Source organism: Castor canadensis, chromosome 5, assembly GCF_047511655.1.
Source record: "Castor canadensis chromosome 5, mCasCan1.hap1v2, whole genome shotgun sequence".
Lineage (NCBI taxonomy): Eukaryota > Metazoa > Chordata > Mammalia > Rodentia > Castoridae > Castor > Castor canadensis.
In genome coordinates, this window is record NC_133390.1 from 136,936,739 (window position 1) to 136,958,807 (window position 22,069).

Sequence of the window (22,069 nt, forward strand, 5' to 3'; positions counted from 1 at the left end):
TTGGAGATAAGGTTTCGTGAACTATTTGCCCAGGCTAGCCTTGAACCACAATCTTCTCAATCTCAGCCTCCCAAGTAGCTAGGATTACAGGCCTGAGTCTTAGTGCCCAGCCTTAAATACATAGTTTTATCTTCCTTGCAAGTTGGTATTGATAAGCACCCTTAATCTCTGTATTCCCCCAGATCCCGTAACAAAACTTTTTTTTTTTTCATTTTTCTTTTATTATTCATATGTGCATACAAGGCTTGGTTCATTTCTCCCCCCTGCCCCCACCCCCTCCCTTACCACCCACTCCACCCCCTCCCGCTCCCCCCCCTCAATACCCAGCAGAAACTATTTTGCCCTTATCTCTAATTTTGTTGTAGAGAGAGTATAAGCAATAATAGGAAGGAACAAGGGGTTTTGCTGGTTGAGATAAGGATAGCTATACAGGGCATTGACTCACATTGATTTCCTGTGCGTGGGTGTCTGTAACAAAACTTTGACCAAAAGAAGCAAATAACTATTGAACAGATGGCATGTGAAATCGCTTTTTTTTTTTACAAGAATTATAAGCAAAATTTTAAAGACCTCAGATTTAATTATCTTTAAATATTTTAATACTTAAATCTGCACTTAGGTTTATACAATAGAGATAGAAATAGATGGAAATAAACATTCTCTTTCTCAAAAACATATCTTACATTTCTCTTATAGTCTTCACCCTCATCTCAAAAAATTATATGGTTTTTCTAACTTGCCTGTCATTAAGACAGTACTATTTGCAACACACTTTCAGGATTAATGTAGCATTTGACCCTTCCAGCCACTCTGTGCAGCACTGCACTGTTCCTTGGCTCTAAATGCATATGTAGCTAGTGTGAGTATAATTTATCCAAGGATACTTGGGTCTTGGTAGCCAAGCTAAGTCTAGAATATGAATCCCAGTAGATTGAATTTCTTTAAAAAGAGTAGAAAAAATATTAGTTTTCACATCTGTATGCAAATGTTTTTTAGGGATGGGGTGTTTATAGTTGAGTACATATCCTGTGTTCACATTTTAGACATATTACATTTGTATTCCATCACTCTCCTCTTGTATGATAAAATCAGTGCCGAAAGGCTGGGCCATATCTTCACATGAACACAATACCTGCAGTTTTTTAAATGGGATGTATAACTGACCAAACTGGATAAGGTAAGTCACCCACACTCTTGAGTTTATAGTTTTCAACATGGCCTGGATCTCAGTAGGTCCATACATGATAGTATTCTGATTCTGGAAGCTGGAGGTTACCTGTGAGGAATTTGAATAGTGTTCAGGCTTCATTGCCCTGCTTTGGAATGTCAAACTGTCTCAATAAAGTTCTTGAAAGATTACTGCCTTTGTCCCAGAGATTCTCCTTTTTTCTTGTTACAACAGCTAGACACATCCTTGTGCTAGAGTGAGAGATATATTGTAACATGAACTTTAGGGTCATCACTTCTCTGCAAAAAACTTTTCTTTGCACTCACATCTGACTGTTCTATTGCCAGAATGGGAGTGAAAGAGTCTTAGTCAGGAGCCAGGCTTGATGAGGAGAAATTAATTTGGTCTACACTTTTGAAGTTTGTGCTTTGCTTTCCCTCAGCTGTACTTCAGAAGACATGAAGGAGGCTCCATATATATATCTCCTAACTTGTAGCTGGTAAGGAAAATCAGTTTATCAAAAGTTACCAAAAAAATCTTAATATTCAGGCTTTAGTCATTATACTGGAATAGAGCATTTAAGAGTCGTTCAGAAACTTTAGGTGGCTACATTTACTCCACAGGGATGAAACCCTGAGTTCATTTTCTGATTTGGAATACTAGGGATAGTCTTTCATGACATATACCATGGAGCATGAGATAGACAGGACTGGCTCAGGAGATCTCTGTTCCCTGTCCCCATTATGTAGCAGCAACACTATTTCCCTTAGGCAGGGCCACTCATCCAGACCCTCCTTTACTGTTTGACTGTCCAGTGGTCTCTGAGCCTGAAATAGCCAGTAGCAGTTTTCATATCCAGTTGAGGAGAAAACTGTGTCTTCTTCTAAATTCAAATGGCCATAAAACACATGAAAAAATGCTCACCATCTCTAGCAATAAAGAAAATGCAAATTAAAACCACACTAAGATTCCCCCTCACTCCCGTTAGAATAGCCATCATTAGCAACACCACTAACAACAGGTATTGATGAGGATGCGGACCCTCTTACACTGCTGGTGGGACTGTAAACTAGTACAACTACTCTGAAAAAAAAATTTGGAGGCTACTTAAAAATCTAAACATTGATCTACCATATGATCCAGCAATACCACTCTTGGGGATATACCCAAAAGAATGTGACTCAGGTTACTCCAGAGGCAACTGCACACCCATGTTTACTGTAGCACTATTCACAATAGCCAAGTTATGGAAACAGCCAAGATGCCCCACTACTGACAAATGGATTAAGAAAATTGTGTATTTATACACAATGGAATTTTATGCAGCCATGAAGAAGAATGAAATGTTATCATTTGCAGGTAAATGGATAGAACTGGAGAACATCATTCTGAGTGAGGTTAGCCTGGCGCAAAACACCAAAAATCGTATGTTCTCCCTCCAATGTGGACATTAGATCACGGGCAAACACAACAAGGGGATTGGACTTTGGTCACATGATAAAGCGAGAGCACACAAGGAAGGTATGAGGATAGGTAAGACACCCAAAAAACTAGATAGCATTTGTGGCCCTCAACGCAGAGAAACTAAAGCAGATACTTTAAAGCAACTGAGGCCAATAGGAGAAGGGGAGCAGGAACTAGAGAAAAGGTTAGTTCTAGAAGAATTAACTTAATAGGTAACACACATGTACAGGAAATCAATGCATGTCAACTCCCTGTATAGCTATCCTTATCTCAGCTAGCAAAATCCTTTGGTCCTTCCTATTATTGCTTATACTCTTTCTTCAATAAAATTAGAGATAAGGGCAGAATAGTTTCTGCCGGGTAGTGAGGGGTAGGGGAGGTAAGGGAGGGAGCGGTGGGGTATGGTAAGGGAGGGGGCGTGGGAAAGGGGGGAGAAATGACCCAAACATTGTATGCACAGATGAATAAAATAAAAATTAAAAAAAGAAAAAACTGTCTTCTTCTAATAGGAATGCTGCTCCCTTGAGTGCTGAAAAATAAAATCAGAGACTAGAATAAGCAAAGCAGGAGAGAAATATTTCACATGAGTCAGGAGTGAAGTAAGAGGTTTTGTCCATCCCCATTATACCTAGACTTGAATACTCTGGTTATGGAAGAAATGCTACCATGGTTGCCCGGGATATCCCTACCTTGCAAGGCAGTATATCCCAGGTAGTTCTATAAATGTGTTTTCAGCAACCATCATACATGCAAGAGGCTATGTGCTCTTCCCTGGAGTTCTGCTGATCCTGTGCTTCTGCTCACTATTTATCTTACTCACAACTTAGAATATATCTTGCCGTAATATAGGCCAAGTCCCTAACCTGTTCTTCCATAAGGATGTCTTGGCTTTTCTTAGCCTCTTTCATTTCTATAAATGTTTTAGAGTCAGCTGGCCAAGGCACCCACATACACTGGCATTGAATCTATAGATGAATCTAGGAGGGGAAATGACAATAGTGAATCTTCTAGTCATATTTTTTTAATGTAAAAGGGAGCCAGGAATGGTGGTGATGGTACATGCCTATAATACCAGCTACTCAGGGAATGGATACATGAGGGTTGTGATTTAAAAGCAAAAAGTTACTGAAACCCTATCTCAAAAACAAGCCAAGTGCAGTGGTGTATACCCGAGGTCCTGGCTACTTGGGTGGGGCTGGGGGAGGATAGCAGTTCAAGGCCAGCCTGGCAAAGTTAGCATGAGACCCTATCTAAAAAACAAACTAAAAGCAAAAGGACTGGGGACGTGGCTCAACTGGTAGCTTGAGACCCTGAATTCAGTCCTCTATACAATGAGAAATACATGTGTATGTTATATCATTCCATTTATTTAGAGTACTATAATATCTCAAAGTTTTTCTCTACATTTTCTTTATGAAATCTATTCCTATTGACTATATATTTCATGGTATTATGAATAATATTTCTTTTTCTAACTATTTATTGCTGGGGATAGAAATGTAGTAGTTTTGTGAGTTTGATAGACTTATTAACTATGACGATTTTTGATAGATTCTTTGAGAGATAATGTGAATACAGTCATAACATCTGAAATAATTATAGTTTTTCTCCTTCCTTTACAATTCATAATCTTCTGTTTCTATTTTTGCATTATCGGCAATGATCACCAGTGTAAATATTGATAGATGTGATGTAGGAGGATATTCTTCTCTCCTTCACAGTCTCACACATCAAGCTTTCTGTATTTCAGCATTGCCATAGAATTTGATAGATATTCTTCAACAGATTAATGAAATTCCCTTTTATTCAAAATTGTTATTTTTTTCATGTGGGGATTTTGAATTTTATGAAACACTTGTTTAAATATCTTCTGAAATGATCTGACTTTTCTCATTGAATCTATTAATGTTGTTAAATATACATACTGATTTTTTAGGATATTGGAATTTAAGACTTTATATTTTATTATACTCATGTATTATTGGGATATATCCAACATGGTCGTGATTTTTATTATTTTTGTACATTATTGCATTGTCTTCCTGATACTTTGTTGAGAATTTTGCCAAGATGTTTATGAGCAATTAGTTCTCCAGTTTTGATATAAAGATTATGCTAGATCAATAAAATGAGTGAGTTTGTTTTCTCATTTTCTTTCTTTTATGATTGATAACATTTTGTGCCCTAAGAAATCCTTGCCTATCTAATGTTGTGAAGATTTTCTCCTATTTTTCTTCTATAAGCTTTATGGCTTTAGCTTTAATATTTTAGTTTCTAATCTATCTCAATTTTTGTGTTATGAGGTTAAGATTGAGGTTTGCTTCTCCAGTTCCAGTGACTTTATTGAAACAAATTTTTCTTTCCCCATCAAATTGATATGACAATCAGTTCCCATATGTTTGGACTCTATTCTGTTCCATTCATGTACTTGTCTATACTGATAACGCATACATTTTAATTATAGTTTGATAATATATCCTGAAGTCAGTTAATATAAGCCATTTTATATGTCTTAGCTAACACTTCATTGTCATATGACTTTAGAGTAAGCTGGTCCATACCTATTAAAAAATAAAAAAGCTTGTCAGAATTTTAATTGGGTTTGTGTTGGAATCTATAGCTCAATTTCAGAAGAACTGACAATATTGAAACTTCCAGTCCATGAAGATTATATATCTTTACATATATTTAGGTTGAGTTTAATTTATGTGAGCACTCTTTTGGTAGTTTTCAGTATGGCTGTCTTACCCATCTTTTGTCAATTATAATTTTTTAAAAAATATTTTTGAGATGGGGTATGTTCCATAGACTAGCATTGAACTCATAATCCTCCTATGGAGCTCAGCCTCCCAGGTTGCTGGGATTTACAGGCACACACCACTGCCCTTTTCTATTATTCTAATTTTTTTTTTTTTTTTTGCAGTACTGAGTTTTGAATTAAGGGCTTTGCATTTGTTAGACAGGTGCTCTACCACTTGAGCCAGACCAGCCTGCACCAGGATCCTCCTATCTTATGCTTCCCACCATACCTGGAATGACAGGCATGGACTACAATGCCCAGTTTTTTTCTGTTGAGATGATGTCTCATGAATTTATTTTTGCCTGGCCTGGAACCGCAATTTTTCTGGTCTCAGCCTCCCAAGTAGTTAGGATTATAGGTTTGAGCCACCACACCTGTCTTTATTCTAAATTTTTGATACTATTATAAATAGAATTTTTGAATGCTATTTTTTCTGTTATTTTCTGATATTCAAAAATATAATAATATAATATAAACATAATGTTATGTATATCTGAAGTCAATAGTTACACATATTATATGTAAATGTAACTATTTTAAGTAGTGTAATAGACGTTTGGTGTCTCCACAGTATATATGGTTCCAAGGAGACTACCATTGAGGAAGAATTGCAGGTGTTCAGGATGCATAGATGTCTGACAATAATGTGAGACTGACTGAGAGCTGCTCTGCATTAACTGAGTTGCATAATTTGTGTGTTGGGATTGGCTTTTTTTTTTGCCTGCACTTGGTCAAAACCACATATAATGAGTCCACAAATAAGTCAGGAGTACAGTGTAGTGTATCCTGTGACTTATGATAATTCACTTACTATTTCTAGTTAAATTTCTTTGAATTTTTTCAATATCAATAAAAATAATTTTATTTCTTTCTAATCTTCAAGCTTTTTTCTTCTCTTTTTTCCTTTCTCTTATTTTTCTTATTTTAATGACTAAGACCTTCAAAAATGTTGTATAGAAGAGATGAGCATATACATCCTTGCCTTTTAGGATTCTTGGTAGAAAACATTTAATGTTTTAGCAATTAATTATGATGTTTATTTTTCCTTTCAGATATTATCACATAGAGGCAATTCCTTTCTATTCCATTTGCTGAGAGTTTTGGTTCTTTTTTTTTGACATCATGAATCAAGGTTGAGTTTTATCCAGTGCTTATTCTGTATTTATTAAAATCATATTTTTTCCTCTCCTTTATTCTGTTAATGTGGTAAATTGCATTGATGGATTCATAAATGTTAAAACAGCTTCTAATTCCTGTAGACAAATACATTTATTCAGTATATATTGTCTTTTGTTTATATTACTGGATTTAATGTGCTAGTAAAGAATTTTTGCATCTTTCTTGAGGGATATTAGTCCATAATTTCTACACATAGTTCCCAATGGGCAAAGACAGTCTTTCACTTACTGTTATATCCCAGTCCCCTCTCTCTAATACCAACCACAGAAGAGGTATGTTACAAATAGTTATTGGGAGAAGTCAAATGATTTAGCCTGGAGACATGTATTCATTAATTTAAAATGTTAATAAACACTCATTCAACAGATATTTACTGAACTCCAACTGTGTGCCAGGTACAGAGCTACTGCTTTGGGTTTGCCTCCTCCATCTCCAGCCACTCCTTCTCAGTCTTCTTTTCTCATTGTTTTTCATGTCTCCAACCTCCAGCATTGAAGGGCATGAGATACAGTCTTGAGCCTCTTACCTTACTCTTTGGTAATATCTAATCTCATGGCTAGAAACACCACCTGCAAATGAAAACAACTCTAAACAGTCTCTCTCATGCCTGCTAGCCTGGTATGTATATTGCCTCCTCAGTACATCACCACTGGATACCAAATGGGCATCTCTAATTTAGCACATCTAAAATTGAACTAATACCCTTTCTCTTAACTTTGTCCATTCTAGAACAAGATAGCTCCAGTCTTTACTTGGCAGGTCAGATCATGGTATCATCCTTAATGCTTCACTTTCTCTAATACCTCATCAACCATCCTCCACAAATCTGTCAACTACACATTTAGAGCACAGCATATCCAGAAAGCCACCACTTTGCCCACTTCTCCTACCACCATTCTGATCTAAGCCATCATCATTTTTGCTAGATTATTCCATAGTTCCCTAATGGTCTCTACAATTTCCCTTTGAGTTTTCCAATCATAATGGCCAGAACAGTACCTTTAAAAGGTAGGTTAGATCATATGCCCACTTCCCTAAATTCCCCCAGAAGGCTTTCATCTTACTCAAAATACAAATTGATAATTCTTAAATTTTGCTACAAAATCCCTCTTGTTACCTGCCTGACTTCATCCCTTCCTTTCATTCATTGGGCTGTAGCCACTGTGGCTTCCTTGCTATTTCTTAAACACACTAACTCCACTCCCACCATAGGCTGGTTCATTTGTTGTTTCTCTGCCTTGAATGTTCTTCCATCAGTTTTCATAGTTTTTGGTTAATTTCCCTACTTCCTATAGACTTTTACTGAAATGTCATTTTCTCTTAAAGCCCTCCCTACCCCTTTACTCTAATTGGAGACACATACCTAAGAAAAGTCTATTATGCTTCTCTGCTTTATTTTCCACCTTAATACTTTTATTACCTAAATCATCATTAATGAACTCTAACCTCAGTGAAATCAGGGATTTTTATATTATTCATATTATGTGATAGAACAGTGTCTATCACATAATAAATATTTTTTGAATAAATAATTAAGTGAAGGAGTGAATGAATATAAAAGTTATAAGGTAAACCCAGTCCCTGATCTCATTGAGCTAACAACCTCAATATTAGTGAGTGAAGTTAATGAAATTTTAATGGGGGGAGGTGTAAAGGGAGGGAGGAAGAAATCCAACACCAGTGGCACACTTTGTGGGTTGCCCACCTGGTGGAAATGTGTCCAACAAAAGAAAGCCATCCTCTATCAAGTAGCAGAAGGAAACAAGAATAATGCAGGATCTTGGAAGCAGAGAGGGAAAAGTGCAAGAAGAATGAGGGCTATAAGTAGGACTATAGTTGTTGAGGTGAGGATCACTAAATCCTTTAAGAGTTAATGTTCATCAGGTTCATGGCAGGAATGTTACCAGTTCCAAAACTAGTTTCAGGCAGATGCAAAGCTAATGGTATACTGAAGCACATCTGTGTACTATGAATCATCTACATGATATATGTACTTAGAAAGAGTAATACAAGTTTCTTTAAATAACAAGACAAAGCCAGGGGGAACATGGTGGTAATTTGCCATTAAAAGGTTTGCTAGAAAGTTTCTCACAAAGGAGCCTTGTGAAATAATCCTACTTTCCCCGATTTGAAAGCTCTCGACCTGTGTTCTGTGAAGGTCATTGTCTGCCCTATGAGTGACAACCTGCATGTTCATTGCAGGTCTTAGATGCCAGTCTCTGTTCTCATATCTTTGAGATGACTTTTGCTGGGTTTTTGAAAATTAAGTATTTTTCTATTTTAAATCAACAGGTTCCGTTTTTTGGGCCACTGTTCGATGGAGCCATAGTGAATGGGAAGCTGCTGCCAAGCCTTATATGTGCCACATGCATCAACGCCAGCAGGGCTGTGAAGTGCCTCATCCCACTCTACCAGAGCTTGTATCTTTTTGCTGTAAATATGTAATTGATTAACCCTCATGGAATCGAAATTCCTGGCAGGTTTTCAAGGCAGGTAAGTATTAAAAACTGAGTCAAAGAGAGAATTTTTTTCAGTCTTTGTTGAAATAATAGTGTGATTTTCATACCATTTGTTGATTTATATTTGGTATAGTGATTTTGGGCTACATCAAACTTAGGAAGACTTTATTTTCACAACTTACTCACATAGGTTTGTGTCTGAGAATCTGTGACTATCATGGATGCTCATGATGATTTGTTTTTCCCCAAGTTCAGACTCTTCCTTTATCTTCTCTATGTGTGGTACTTCATCATGTATAAAGAGGAATACAAAGCAAAATATAGCAGTCCCATTCAGAACACCTCCCAGAAACCAAAAGCAAATAAAATAACTGTAATAAACCAAAGAATATGGCAAGTGCCACCTAAGAAGTGCAAATAGACTTCGAGGCAGTCAGATGGAGAAATTGCAGATGCAATTTGGAAGGAGAGAGGCAACCTGAATGAAGGTGCATGTGGACTTATAGGTAAGAATGGCTAGAAATTCTTTCATAATTCCTGTAATCATTAATATTTCACCTTTTAATTCCTGACCTTGTCTCTAAAAATAGAAGAAATTTCACTTTCCTAATTTTTCTCTCAAAAATTGTCATGCTATAATCCTTAAATCTGAACATGATCTCTAAGTAGAACATAAAGAGATTAAGGTGAGTGACTTCATATAATTGTGTCAAAAAATATCTGACCTCCTAATAAAAGTTAGAATTTCTTTGTTTCTAATCAGTATTAGTAATGATTAAAAAGGCATTTTGTTTGACTTTTCTCCACATACTTCTCCCAGCCTAACTGCAGTTGATACATTGCTAACAGGTATAGGGTAAATGAGAAGTATCACGTGTAAACAGATACAGTTCATGAAAAATACCTTTCATTAAAATCCTGATCACTTCATTGATCAGATTTTAAAAAAATACGTATGCCATGTGGCAACGTAGAATTGTCATAGAAATTAGTAGTAGAAAAGAACTATTAAGTCCCATCTGGTCCCTCCCCTGGGGCCAGGCCACATTATTCCCACTAGCATACTCTTGCTTTATCCAGGCTGGTGAGGAGTGTTTGGAGATGGCATTCTCTGCAGAGACTTCCACAGCACTCTAGACTTAATCTTATGGCTGCTGGTAATTTGGTCTCTAGCCTAGAGTTTTTATTTCACATGCAGTTTAAAGGAGCTTCTTTAAATGAGAAATGAGAGAGACCTATTCGGTGGTTAACTTGTCAGTTTGATTACCAGCAAGGATGAGCTGGGCACCATCAGTCAAGTATGTTGGACCAAGGCAACAAAAAAAGAATCACTTGCAAATAAGGAGATTTCATTTTATGTAAGTCCATTGTGATTTTTGTCAAGCCACCTTCTCTACTTACCAAACTTTGTTGAACATACTTTCTCAAATAAATAATATGGCATCATGGAGTAATCAGGCTTAAGAAAAACAATATTTTTTAAAAGTTCAAAACATAGTATCCAGTATCATTTTAAAAACTTTCCAAGGAATCATATCAGGATGAATGTAGCTGTCAGCTGAAGCTACTGATGCTGATGTGGGTTAGTAAATTCTGTACTCTAAAACAGCTCATAAAGTAGACAACTTGACATTTTAGGGGACAAATTGGCACAGAAATTAGGAAAAAGTAACAATCTGTTAATCATAAAATTTTTAAATATTGTATTTTATATTTTGAGAAAGTTTAATTGGTGCTATTCCAATAAATTATTTAAAAAATAAATCAACTATTCATATTTTTATAAGATGTAATCATGCAAAACTTTATAACCATGTAACTACTCTATTCTTTGCTTTCTGTCTGCAGAAGGGCTATATTCAGGCCAGAAATGAGGGATATAAGAGAAAATGAGGAAAGTGGAAAAAAGAAAAAAAAGCGAATTTTTATATTTTCGGTCTTTAAAATATGTACTAATTTTTAAAGCTATATATGTGCCTTTGTTGGCTATTAATAATTAACTATTCCCTTAACATTTATTAAAACATCCAGGTTCACACATTCATTGTCAAAAATTTAAGCCCATTTGATTATGTCATAGCTGATGTCTGGAATTTGCTGCTTCATTGACACAAGTCTTAGATTTGAATTTTGAAAAACACTGAATAACCTAACAAATCCTAATTATGGGTATCTAATTACATTTATTCATTTACTAAACAAACAGTTCCTGGGGACTATCTGCCAAGTCCTGTGCTAGAAGCTGAGGCTATAGCAGTGAACAAGGGAGACCAGGTTCTTGATAGTGTGCTTCACAGAGAAGACAAACTAAGGAATGCATAAGCTAATTGAGAGAAATTCTATGAAGAAATGAATAGAGAGTTGGGTTGAACAAGGGACAGGGCAGGGAGAGGCCTCGCCAAGGAAACAATGTATAGGCAGACATTAAAGGATGAGAGAGAAGTAGATCTCAAGAGCAGGGGTGACATTTTGGACTAAGGGCACAAGGGCTCAGTATTCTAGAGTGGTAAATTGTGTTTTGTGGAGACTGTGTCCATGTTCAAGTTCATCAAGATGCCTATGACAGACCCATGAACCAACTTTGGCAGAGATGGTGTTCTGAGTGATCCCAAGGAAGCCTCCTTGACTCTTTCTTTTAATGCACACCTCAGAAGTCCTCACCTTAGTACAGCATCCTTGAGTGAGCAGCCAGGTCTGCCTGATGGAGGGTAACAGGTGAGGAGGGAGCATAGGAACCATCATCACCCCACCAAGCCCATATAAGCCCCTTAAGGGCTAAGGAGATTAGCAGTATCTTGGATCCAGGGCCAGTGACATAACCTGAGGGTCTTAGTGCACAGTAAGTATGTGGTAGTCTTTTTTTAAAAAGTAGGGAAAGTGCTTTTAATGATACTAAAATATAAAGCTTTTTTCATTCTTCTGTAATCTCCTGACTTGTCATAGTATTCTTATATATGCTATTTCTAAGTAATGTCAGATTTTTTAATTATTAGTATTAATTTATCTAATGCTACCATTGTTAGTTTAACTGCAATGTTAGTTTAACTGCAGTTAAACTAACATATATAGACATATATAGAATCACTAGAATTACAAAGTTCACACTGCATAGTTCATATGTGCACATATATTTTGTTCTTACCAGAAGAGCAGAAGCAGTGCATAAAACCAACTGACCTATATGCATTTTGCTTATCATATGCACATATTCTATCAACATTATTTGTGTGTTTGTTTGGTTTTGGTTCTAGGGATTGAACCCAGGACCTTAAGCATGCTAGGCAAGCACTCTACTGTATGAGCCACACCCCCAACACTTTCTTTCATCACTTTCTAACAACACTTTCTCCCATCAGCTTGTTGCTGAGTAAGGAGGACTGACAGGAAGAAAGACCCTGGGTCATCCTATTATTCATTTTCCTTCTGTGTCACCATTTGCAGAGTAAGTGGTTGGCTACTCCAGGGAAGTAAGTCACTAAGAAAAGATTTGTTAGAGTCCAATTGCTAGTATTGCTAATGTTACTGCAGGTACTAAGCTTTCCTCTGTATTCAAAGCAAGCTCTGTTTCAGTAGGAGCGAGTAATCTCTTGGGTCAGTCAGTCCCCATGAAAACTGAGTCACAGAGGAAACATGCTTCCCATGTGTACACCCACTAAACTTTGCCTGCAACCCATGCCAAAACCCACAGTACAAGTAAGGAACTCTATCCCTGAGTGTCCAGAGCCAATTCCCTTCATAAGGCCCAGCATATATACCTTGGCAAAACTGTATTAGCATATGAACAAAGAAAGAAGAAAGCAGCTTGTATGCACTACCCTAGAAAAAGTTCATTTAAGAGACCAATAATCTGGACTAGGTGAGGTGGCTTACACCTGTAATCCCAGCTACTCAAGAGGTGGAGATCAGGAGGATTGCAGTTTGAGACCAGGCCAGGCAAAAAGTTAGCAAGACCACATCTCAACAAATAAGCTGGGCATGGTGGTGCATGCTGTAATCCCAGCTATGCAGGAGACATATATATGTGGTCTGAGGCAGGTCCAGGCACAAAATGTGAGACTCATACACATCCAGCACCTAAAGCAAAAAGGGTTGACAGTGTGGTTCAGGTGTTAGAGCACCTGCCTAGCAAGTGCAAGGCCCTGAGTTCAAACTCCAGTACTTCTGAAAAATAAAAAATAAATTTAAAAAGAGAAAGCCCAAAATCTAAGGAAGATGTACTATTGCCTGTTCTCTTGAAGTACTAAGTAGTGTTGAATGGTAACAAAAAAAGGAAAATTTCATTGTCAACAAGAACATTTTACTATGAACAGCCTTCTATCTCCTCTTAGGCAGAACCTCACCAAACTGCTTACTTTCCAAGTGTCAGCATAACCACTCTGTTAACATAACACTGTTCGTTTACCTTCTATGAATCCTTTAGACTGTGAACACTCATTTTGTATCAATAATATGTAGCCAGACATTGAACCTGATGACAAATGAAGAAAAGAGTCAGTAGAATTACTTTAAAATAGTTTTCTTACTTCCCTGTTCCCTCCCCAGCTAATGATTGGTATATTTAAGCACCTTAGAATATGGTCAATAGGGATTCAGATTCAGATTTAACTATAAGTATAAATGTAGGTAATTACTTACCAATTTGTTCAGTGGTGTTGAGGAAAATACAACATTTCTGATTAAGCTGGTGATTGGGAGCATTACTGGAACAAATTTGCCTTTTTTGGATTTTTTGAGCAGTGAATCCAGCTTAGAATCAGTATCAAAGGAGTTCTTGTTTGGGGTTCTTTTGGCTAACTGATCAAACAGTTGGAACTGGAACTGTGTGGCAAAGGCACATAGAAGATTGAAAAATACCATTGTGTACATGTTCAAAAAAAAAAGAAAATGTGAACACAGTAGGGCTGTGTTTAGAAAGTACTTTCCACAGCATTTCAGCCTTGCCCCTTTGTCCCTAATAGGTTTTCCTTTATCTTCCTCAGTGGGCTAAACCAAATCAGTCAATGAGGCCTTCATCTTATGGCCACTACTCTTCCGAGTGACGAGGGCCAACTCACCTACCATCTGCCTTTTCTGTCCCTCATGGGTAAGCAGAGGGTCTATTCCGATGCTTAGACCATGGTAAATTGGAAGCTTGCCATATATTATGTTTACAGTTTCCAAGCCAACTAAAGATTCCAAAATGAAACCATGGTTGGCTGTAGAAGTTTCTGGAACTATTTGAGCCAGAGCTTTCATTCTCCTTGTCTTGTTTCAGGGAAAAGGGTGCCTCACACTATGCAGTATGCCCATTAGGAGGAGTTCACCCTGAATCAAACAGATGGTAGCTTTTTAAAATAAATGTCTACTTCAGCAGAACAACAGTCTCAATGGCACTGATCATCTCTACTTTCTGGAGAGAAACATTTGATGAAGAGAACTGGGCTGCCTAAGAAAAAATAATTTTGTACTTCATTCTTTCACAAGTAAGATTTATTTTCATTTAGAGTTAACAAATATATTTGATTATACCAGAGTTTCTGTGTTAGACTTATCACCTCACAATATCACTGCTAAATTCTGCTCCCAGTTTATACATCTTCAGAAATGACCCCTCTTCCTAAAGATATCACAACTGTGTTTCCTTCTTCTCCAGTGGATCTTTGGTTCTTCTTCCTGCAAAGACCCTTAATTTCTTGACTTATCTCCATAAACTCCAGAAAGGAAGTTGAGCCATACCATATGTTATATTTTCTCAAAAGGCAGAGATCAGGAGGATTGCTATTTGAAGCCAGCCCTCGGCAAGACCCTATCTTGAAAAAAAATCATCACAAAAAAGGGCCCTGAGAGCTACCGGGTTCCAGGCTGTGCTGCACTTCTCTAGCTGTAGCCTTTCCTTTCTCTCTAATAAATCCTGCTTTACATTAAAAAAAAAAAAAAAAGGGCCCTGAGTTCAAACCCCAGTACTGAAAAAAAAAAGAACCAGTTAAGCATTTGTCAGTATTTACAGGGTCCCTTTCCTGTGCTAGGCAGTGTCCTGGCCACTAGGAATAGAATGAGTAAGATATTCCAAGAGAGAGGAAAATATTTGCTCATGGACCAAGCTTTGAAAGAGCACATCACATTTGAAAATGACAACTGCTTCCATATGGCAGATTATAGGATGTGCGCATGCACACTCAGGCACACTCATAGAAGATGGAGGTGATGACAGCATTTAAGGGCCATGGAAAGAAGTTATGAGAGAGACTGGGGGCCTGATCTATGGGAGTGGCAGAGAATGGCTTGGATACCTGTGGAGGAAGTGGACTGATTCAATGTGAGAACTGGTAGATTTGCTGGGGTATAAAGAGTAATAAGGAAGAAAGTCATAGAACTCTGTGGAGCATTTAGAGATTTGGAAGGAAAAGAGGTAGAGATAGAAAGACAGAAGAAAAGGAAAGAATGGTTTCACAGAAAAGGAAATGAGAGTAGAAGGGCTGCCTTCAGCAGACTAGTCAATCAAGACATATGCTACTAGATGGTCTTCTAGATGCTCCATAGCGGGGTCCAGCAGTCTCAAGTCTTCACCTGGAAAAGTGGGTACAAGAGGACTAGGACCAAGAACTGAATTACCGCAAGGGAAGAGGTCAAAACATAGTGGTAATAATAGCAACAAGAAGAAAGAAAACACTTTAGGGTGAGATTGGAGCATATGAATGGAAAATGCATGGGAGTGGGGCTGGATTTAGAAGAGCAGCAGCCAGAAGGGCATCAGGCCTCAGATGGAAGGGATGGACATTGTTTTTCTAATCCAAATTCCTAAATAGACCCAAAGCAAAATATAGTTGTAATGGGAATTACTACTACTTTATATTAATTCTAAGGTACAGTCTACTAAAAGCAACATAACAGTTGCTAAGTTCTTAGCTGGAAAACACTCTCATCTCTCAGAAGACAGGAAGCAAACAAGGGAATCTACTACTTTGGATCCATTTCTTAGTACTTTGAAAGAATTATGACTTTGAGTATTGCAGAAACTAATTGACTTATACTAGAACTTACACTAGAGTTTGTATAACAAACTGTACCACCTGACACATGGGATGTACAATGCAAGAAACAGAGCTCAGAGGAAGAAATGAAATTTCTTTGGGTGGGTTAAGATTGAAGAAAGGAATGAGGAATGAGAGATTTTTAACAATGGAATATTTCTCTGAGAAAGAAAAAGGGAGCCATGGAAGTGCAACTAAAGTAGTTGCAAAAGAAAGTGGTCACTGTTGAATTCTTTTTTAAAATCTATGCATTGAGATTAAAGGAGAGCTCTTGGCCCTATTGTTAGCATGTCAGCATTGTTAACAGCATCCCCAGAATTCTCCATCTTCTAGAACTCCCACATCCTCTGCAAATGGGAAGGGAAGGAAAAATGTTTTAGTGAATGAATTAAAATGCAAATCACTGAGAATACAATGAAGTAGGGAGGGACTGGTCCCTGCAAGTAAGATCCTGATTCCGGCCACCCATATCAATCAGATATGTAAAACAATCAGATATGTTCTCAGAGCTATGAGAACTCTTTTGCCTGTTTGCTTGTTTATTCATTTGCTTTCATGTAGAATAAAGGATGCCCCCAAAACAGGAAAATATTTTCCTCATTTTCGTATTGTATTAAATTATGAATTTTCAAATGTTACATGGATCCTTTGTATAATTATTAGGCTAAATTATTAAATAGTGTATAAGTCTTCAGAAAGAATAAGATATCTCAAACACACTGTGTTTGATAAGATTACTATTTTTCAGAGCTTAGAGGATGCTTATAAGCATAAATCTTAATTTTGGTAAAATATAAGAATAAGTGTCATGATTATCTGTCAAATACAAGAGAGAACTATGGGCCCCTGAGACCTGGGTGACTTCATTGTGGCCAGACCTGAAATTAAATGCATTAATTCACAAACCACCAGTTGATAAGGGGCCTTTGGTCTAGTATGGTTTCTGTGTCACAGGTTGGCCTTTTATATTCAGCAGTTTTATCAGTAACTGCACAGAGATCAAGAACATATTTATCAGACTGTGATTTATAGGAAAGATAAGAAGGGTAATTTAACCCAAGGCAAAGTTCAAAAATAAAATGGTCTCAACAGGTGAGACTTCCAAGCTCAAACAAGATGAGATCGAAAAGGGTAGAGTGTGATATCATGTACTTGGGTTTGGATCACCAGCTTTGTCAATGCAGGAAGATGATATAACTTGATAGCAGCTATTGTGAGCAACCTCCAGGGATTTGGATTGACCACAGATTGGAGATGAGAGACAAAAGGGGAATGTATGTAGCAACCAGTAACACCAACATTCTCTGAGATGCAGAACAAAGAAGCATGAGGTCCACTCACAGAAGTTAGGGCATCATCTTTGTCCTCCTACAGCCTCAAGGATCATCCAAATAGTGATGTGCTTCTCTGGGGGCCACATTTGAAGAGGGACCTCAGCCAACCTGGGGCCAATCCACAGAAATGATGACCCTTGTGCCTTAGGTATCAGGAGTGATTAAAACAAAAATTATTTCTGGAGCCTAGGATGATTTTTGGATTAGGAGTTCAATTTGTACAACTGGGACCAAGGAATGAGGCAACCAGGAAGCAGCTTTAGTTCAATGTCAAGGCAAACATTCAAAACTCAGAACTGACAAATCAGTTGCCTACTGACCCAATCCAGCCCACAGATGGGCTTTATTTAAACTATAAATTGACCTCCTTGCTTTACCAAAACACAAAACTGAAGATTGTCAGCCACAATGAAAACCTGAGCAATTTCACTTTTTAAAAAAAAAAGTCTAGATTTTTAAATTTCTCCTGAAGACTCAGAACATCTGAACCCTCTGAGTCTCCCCTTCTGCTGGCAGCAGAGCTACCTCTTAACAGGGCATGTGTCTTCCTGGTCACCACGGTCACTGCCTCATGCTACCCAGTGTTAAGACCTAGTACCAGTGACACCACCATGGCACTCCACCAGCTGGTCTCATTCTGAGAGTTGGTAAGAGAACTGGTGGGTCAGGCAGGTGAAATAGTTCCCTGTCCTTGATGACAGCCCATTGTTACCTGCAGGTGTTATCATCATATTACCAGCCTGGCCTTCAAAGGTAATGAGTTCTAAACCTCTGCTATAAAAACTGAAACCTCTCAACCTGTGGAGTTAGTATCAGGAAGTATTTACTTTTTAACTTTGTAGGTATTAAAATAAAGGCTAGGGGACTGCTCTGCCTTCAGTGACTTGTAGAGAAAATACTGTGTAAAGGTTGACTCCATGGGGTCAAAACTGCCCAAGAAATGAAGAATACAGGAAGCACACAATGGTGCAATAGAAATTTTCATGGAGAAATAGTAATAATTTTGCTATTACTTCTGTTAATTGATTTATCACAATTAGACAAAAGACTTCCTGCCACTCTCTCTTAGCTCCATTCTCAGTGGGTTACCCTGGCTCACTGCAGGCCTTCATGGGGAGAGTGCTGCAACCTACCCTTCTGAAGCCACTCTAAATTCCCCACTGGGTCACTCTACAGCACTTCACTCCACATGCTGTCCAGGAGTTCTTGTGGAACAGACCCCCAGTCTCCCACAACCATCTCACCCAGACTCTTCTCTTACTAGGCTGTGCCTTCGTCTACCCTCTTCTGAATGGAATATGGAGCTCCTATGGCAGCACCAGTTCCTAATTATAGTGTGAAGTTCCCAGTGGGACCTTGTTTCCTTTCTGTGGATATCCTCATATATACCTCTTGATACATTGTGAATACTTGTGTGTGAAAGTGAAGAGGTAGAGAGGGAAGGAAATGGAGGGAGATTAATTGGGTAAACCCATTTTGGAAAAGAGAAGTAGAAGACAAAAGCAAATCATATTTTATAAAGCTGCATTTTTTTCAAGTTGGAAACCTTAATTGTCCAAAGTGAAATGTAACTCTCCATATAGAATATGTATGCATATATGTATGTGTATATCTTTATATACTTTTAAGTCCTTTTTTTCCCCATTTTTCCAGTTTAATTTACAGCTCTGTCCTGAACACTTAAAATAGCACCTGGCACATCATAAGTACTCAGTATTAAGAGTTCTCACAGGAACTATACTGGCAAAAATCCATAGCATTCAAGAGTTAAGAAAAAGAATATTTACTGAAAAATTCAATTTTATGTGAAATTTTATTGAAAGGGTACTATATGGGCTGAGGACATAGCTCCAGTGGTAGAGCAAGAGCCTAGCAAGCTTAAGGCCCTGTTCAGTCCCCTGAAGAAAATAAAAGATACTTTATCTGTATTTCTTTTCATTGTGTTCAAAATAATAATTCTGTGGCTAGGGATGTAGCTCAGTGGTTGAGTGCTTGCCTTGCATGCACAAGGCCATTTAGTCAATCCCCAACACCTCAAAAACTTAATAAATAATAATTCACTACTACCGCAAAAGTTACTGAAAGGCATTAACATGAGAATCTTGAATATTAGAATACTGATTCCGTATTCGATTTTGAAAGTAATGGAATTTTGAGGATTGTGAAAACAGAATGAAATCTATCCAGCAATTCCATTTCCTTAGAGCCTTAAGTGTATCTAGTTAGTTTTTGGGAGAGAGATTGAATTCACACATTATACATGGCAGAAAACCTTCAGGAAGGAAGCGGAAGAGAAATTTAATGTTGCCCAAAATCATGGCCTTCTTGGAAAGGAGGATTAGAAAGAATTTTGGTGCTCTAAATCCTAGAAATGCATAGATTGTTGGATTATGGTTATTTTTTTAAAACTCTTAATTGTATACAGATTTTATACACTTAAATAGAACTGCTGCAATGCCCAAAGGAAGCTCTTGGGGCTCTCAGACCTGGCAGGGACTGGCCTAGACTGCGCATGCAAATACTGACAGCTGAAGTCACTTGTTGGAAAGTCCAAAAACTCTGGTTACAGCTGCATTTGTCAGTCTCTCTAAGGGAAGTGTAATCAGCCAGAGAGATTAATTTGCATCTCAATTAGAAAGGAGTAGGGAGGAAGCACTAGGGTCTGTTGCTGGAAGGTTGTGGAAGAAATCTCACCAAGCACAAAAGCCTCACAGAGCTAGTTCTCCAGCTGAGTGGAGGACAATATCTGAGGCTTCGTTTCCATAGGGACCAGAAACCTGCTGGGTCCCAGAAGAATCTCGGGTTTGCACCGTAATCATTTGATCATGATGACACAAATTCCGCTGTTGTTCCCAAATACATTTTGCTATTAGAAAGCTGTTAGAGAAGTAGAAATTGGGTGTCATGTCAAAAGCATGCAAGAAGGTATTTGCTGACCTTATTTTCATAGTACTGCTAGGATTTCTAGTCATTTACACTTATTAATGTCTGAATATTCAAAGAGCAAAAGATCATTCCATAAATGATAATATTCCTTAGCATAAGGCAGTTACTTTGAGAATGACTTAACTTCAAGGGAGCCATTATTCCATACTCTTTAGTGGTAGGCAAACAAGATTATGAATTTTAAAACACAAGCAAGGAAGAAACATGGAATCATCTGGTCACCAAGTGTGAAAGAAAGGCTGGTCATTACTGACCTTTTTATAACCTCAATGAAACTAAAGGAAGTATCCCTAGCCTTAACTTTCAAACACAAAGTAGTATAAATTAAAATTGTCCTTCAAATATTTTCTAGTAGTGATTTTCACAGACTTTGATATTGCTACTAAACAGGTCCTTTGTTTTCATAGTCTCAAATTTCTGCTGTGCTGGAGCCCAGTGAGAGGAGGCTGCAGAAACCTTTATTCATGCCAAGTTACTACAATGTACGACAATGGCGGATCACTGTTGGCATTTTTGGAAAAAGATCTGTATTGCTATTTTATTTTGTTGTATCCTAGTTAATTCATTGGCTCCAACTTCAGAGTGAAAAAGCCAATAAAAACAGGAAAAAGAAAGAAAAAAATCTGAACCCTACATTACAAACTGTTAGGTATAGACTAAATTCTCTATTTTTAAAGTCAGAATTTTAAACTCATCTTTCCATTCTGGAAAGAGGAAGGAACAAGTTTCCTAAAGACAGTCTCTTCCAGCACTCACAGACTGAAATAACACATTGCAGTGAGACATCAGAACCTCTTAATCCAACATTAATCAAATTTCAGTTTACTAATTATCAGTTCCATTTTGAAAGGAACAGAATGCCACAAGCTGCATCCACAGAACATTTAGTAGTGTCTGGGATTATAAGCAGTATTTTGAAAGTGAGACTTTCTGTTATTCACATCTCTAAAAAGGATAATACATGCCTTATTATAATAAGAGATTGTGCAAAGCCAAAGAAGGACAAAGCAAGCAAGTCCAAGTGGTGATCCCTTCTGTGCTGTGTCTGTCTTAGTGTATGCAGTGAGCTCCCAGCAGGTTTCCCTGCTGGAGTAATTTGCAACACACTCAAGGAAATTTTTTAATCAAAGCAGAATACTTTTTTGGTAATCCATGGGTGAGTTCAACCCAAATGCCATCATGTTAGCCTTGAAAGGGTGTCCTTTCTAGTTTACTACTGAGGAATTTCGCCAAAGTCTAAAACAGGCACATTCCATGTTATGTTTCAGACAGGTTTCTGTGGCCCCGTGCTTTGAAAGCTTTTGATAGAGACCATTGGGACCAGTATGGGGGTAGGCAGATTGCTGGTGCCTGCTCCTTCTTCGCCCCCCAAGATCAGGGTCCAGTGTGCCACCCACCAGATAATCCACATGTACTTTATTGTGTATGTTATGTTTTTTACATGCCTTGAACATAGTCAACTTGAAAAATGCACAGTTGCTTTACCTTCCTGCAGAGCAGCTTGCTTCCAAAATGCTGTAATATTTTACACAGACCCCACACACACACTCTGGACATTACTCATTATTCCCAACAAACTGCTATTCATGTTCTAAGGATTATTTTGTAGTTGTTTCATCAGAATCATAAAAACAAAGCAATATCATTTTCAGGCTTAGGATTTTTATCTTCAACTTATTGCTTATGATGCTTCATTTCAGTCTTCCATC

At 37.7% G+C, this 22,069-nt stretch overlaps 1 protein-coding gene across 11 annotated transcripts in view; it reads left to right on the forward strand.

The window, feature by feature from the left end:
• Ralgapa2 (Ral GTPase activating protein catalytic subunit alpha 2) overlaps nucleotides 1-22,069 on the forward strand; it is a 308,776-nt gene that overhangs the window by 222,447 nt on the left and 64,260 nt on the right. For 10 of the 11 annotated variants that reach the window (XM_074074234.1, XM_074074231.1, XM_074074233.1 and 7 more), the window contains one exon: nucleotides 8,904-9,031. In XM_074074234.1, coding sequence (XP_073930335.1) covers nucleotides 8,904-9,031 — 128 coding nt within the window. Of the gene's footprint in view, nucleotides 1-7,100; nucleotides 7,230-8,903; nucleotides 9,036-22,069 lie in introns of those variants that run through there. The other variant, XR_012448144.1, reaches the window with a different exon arrangement.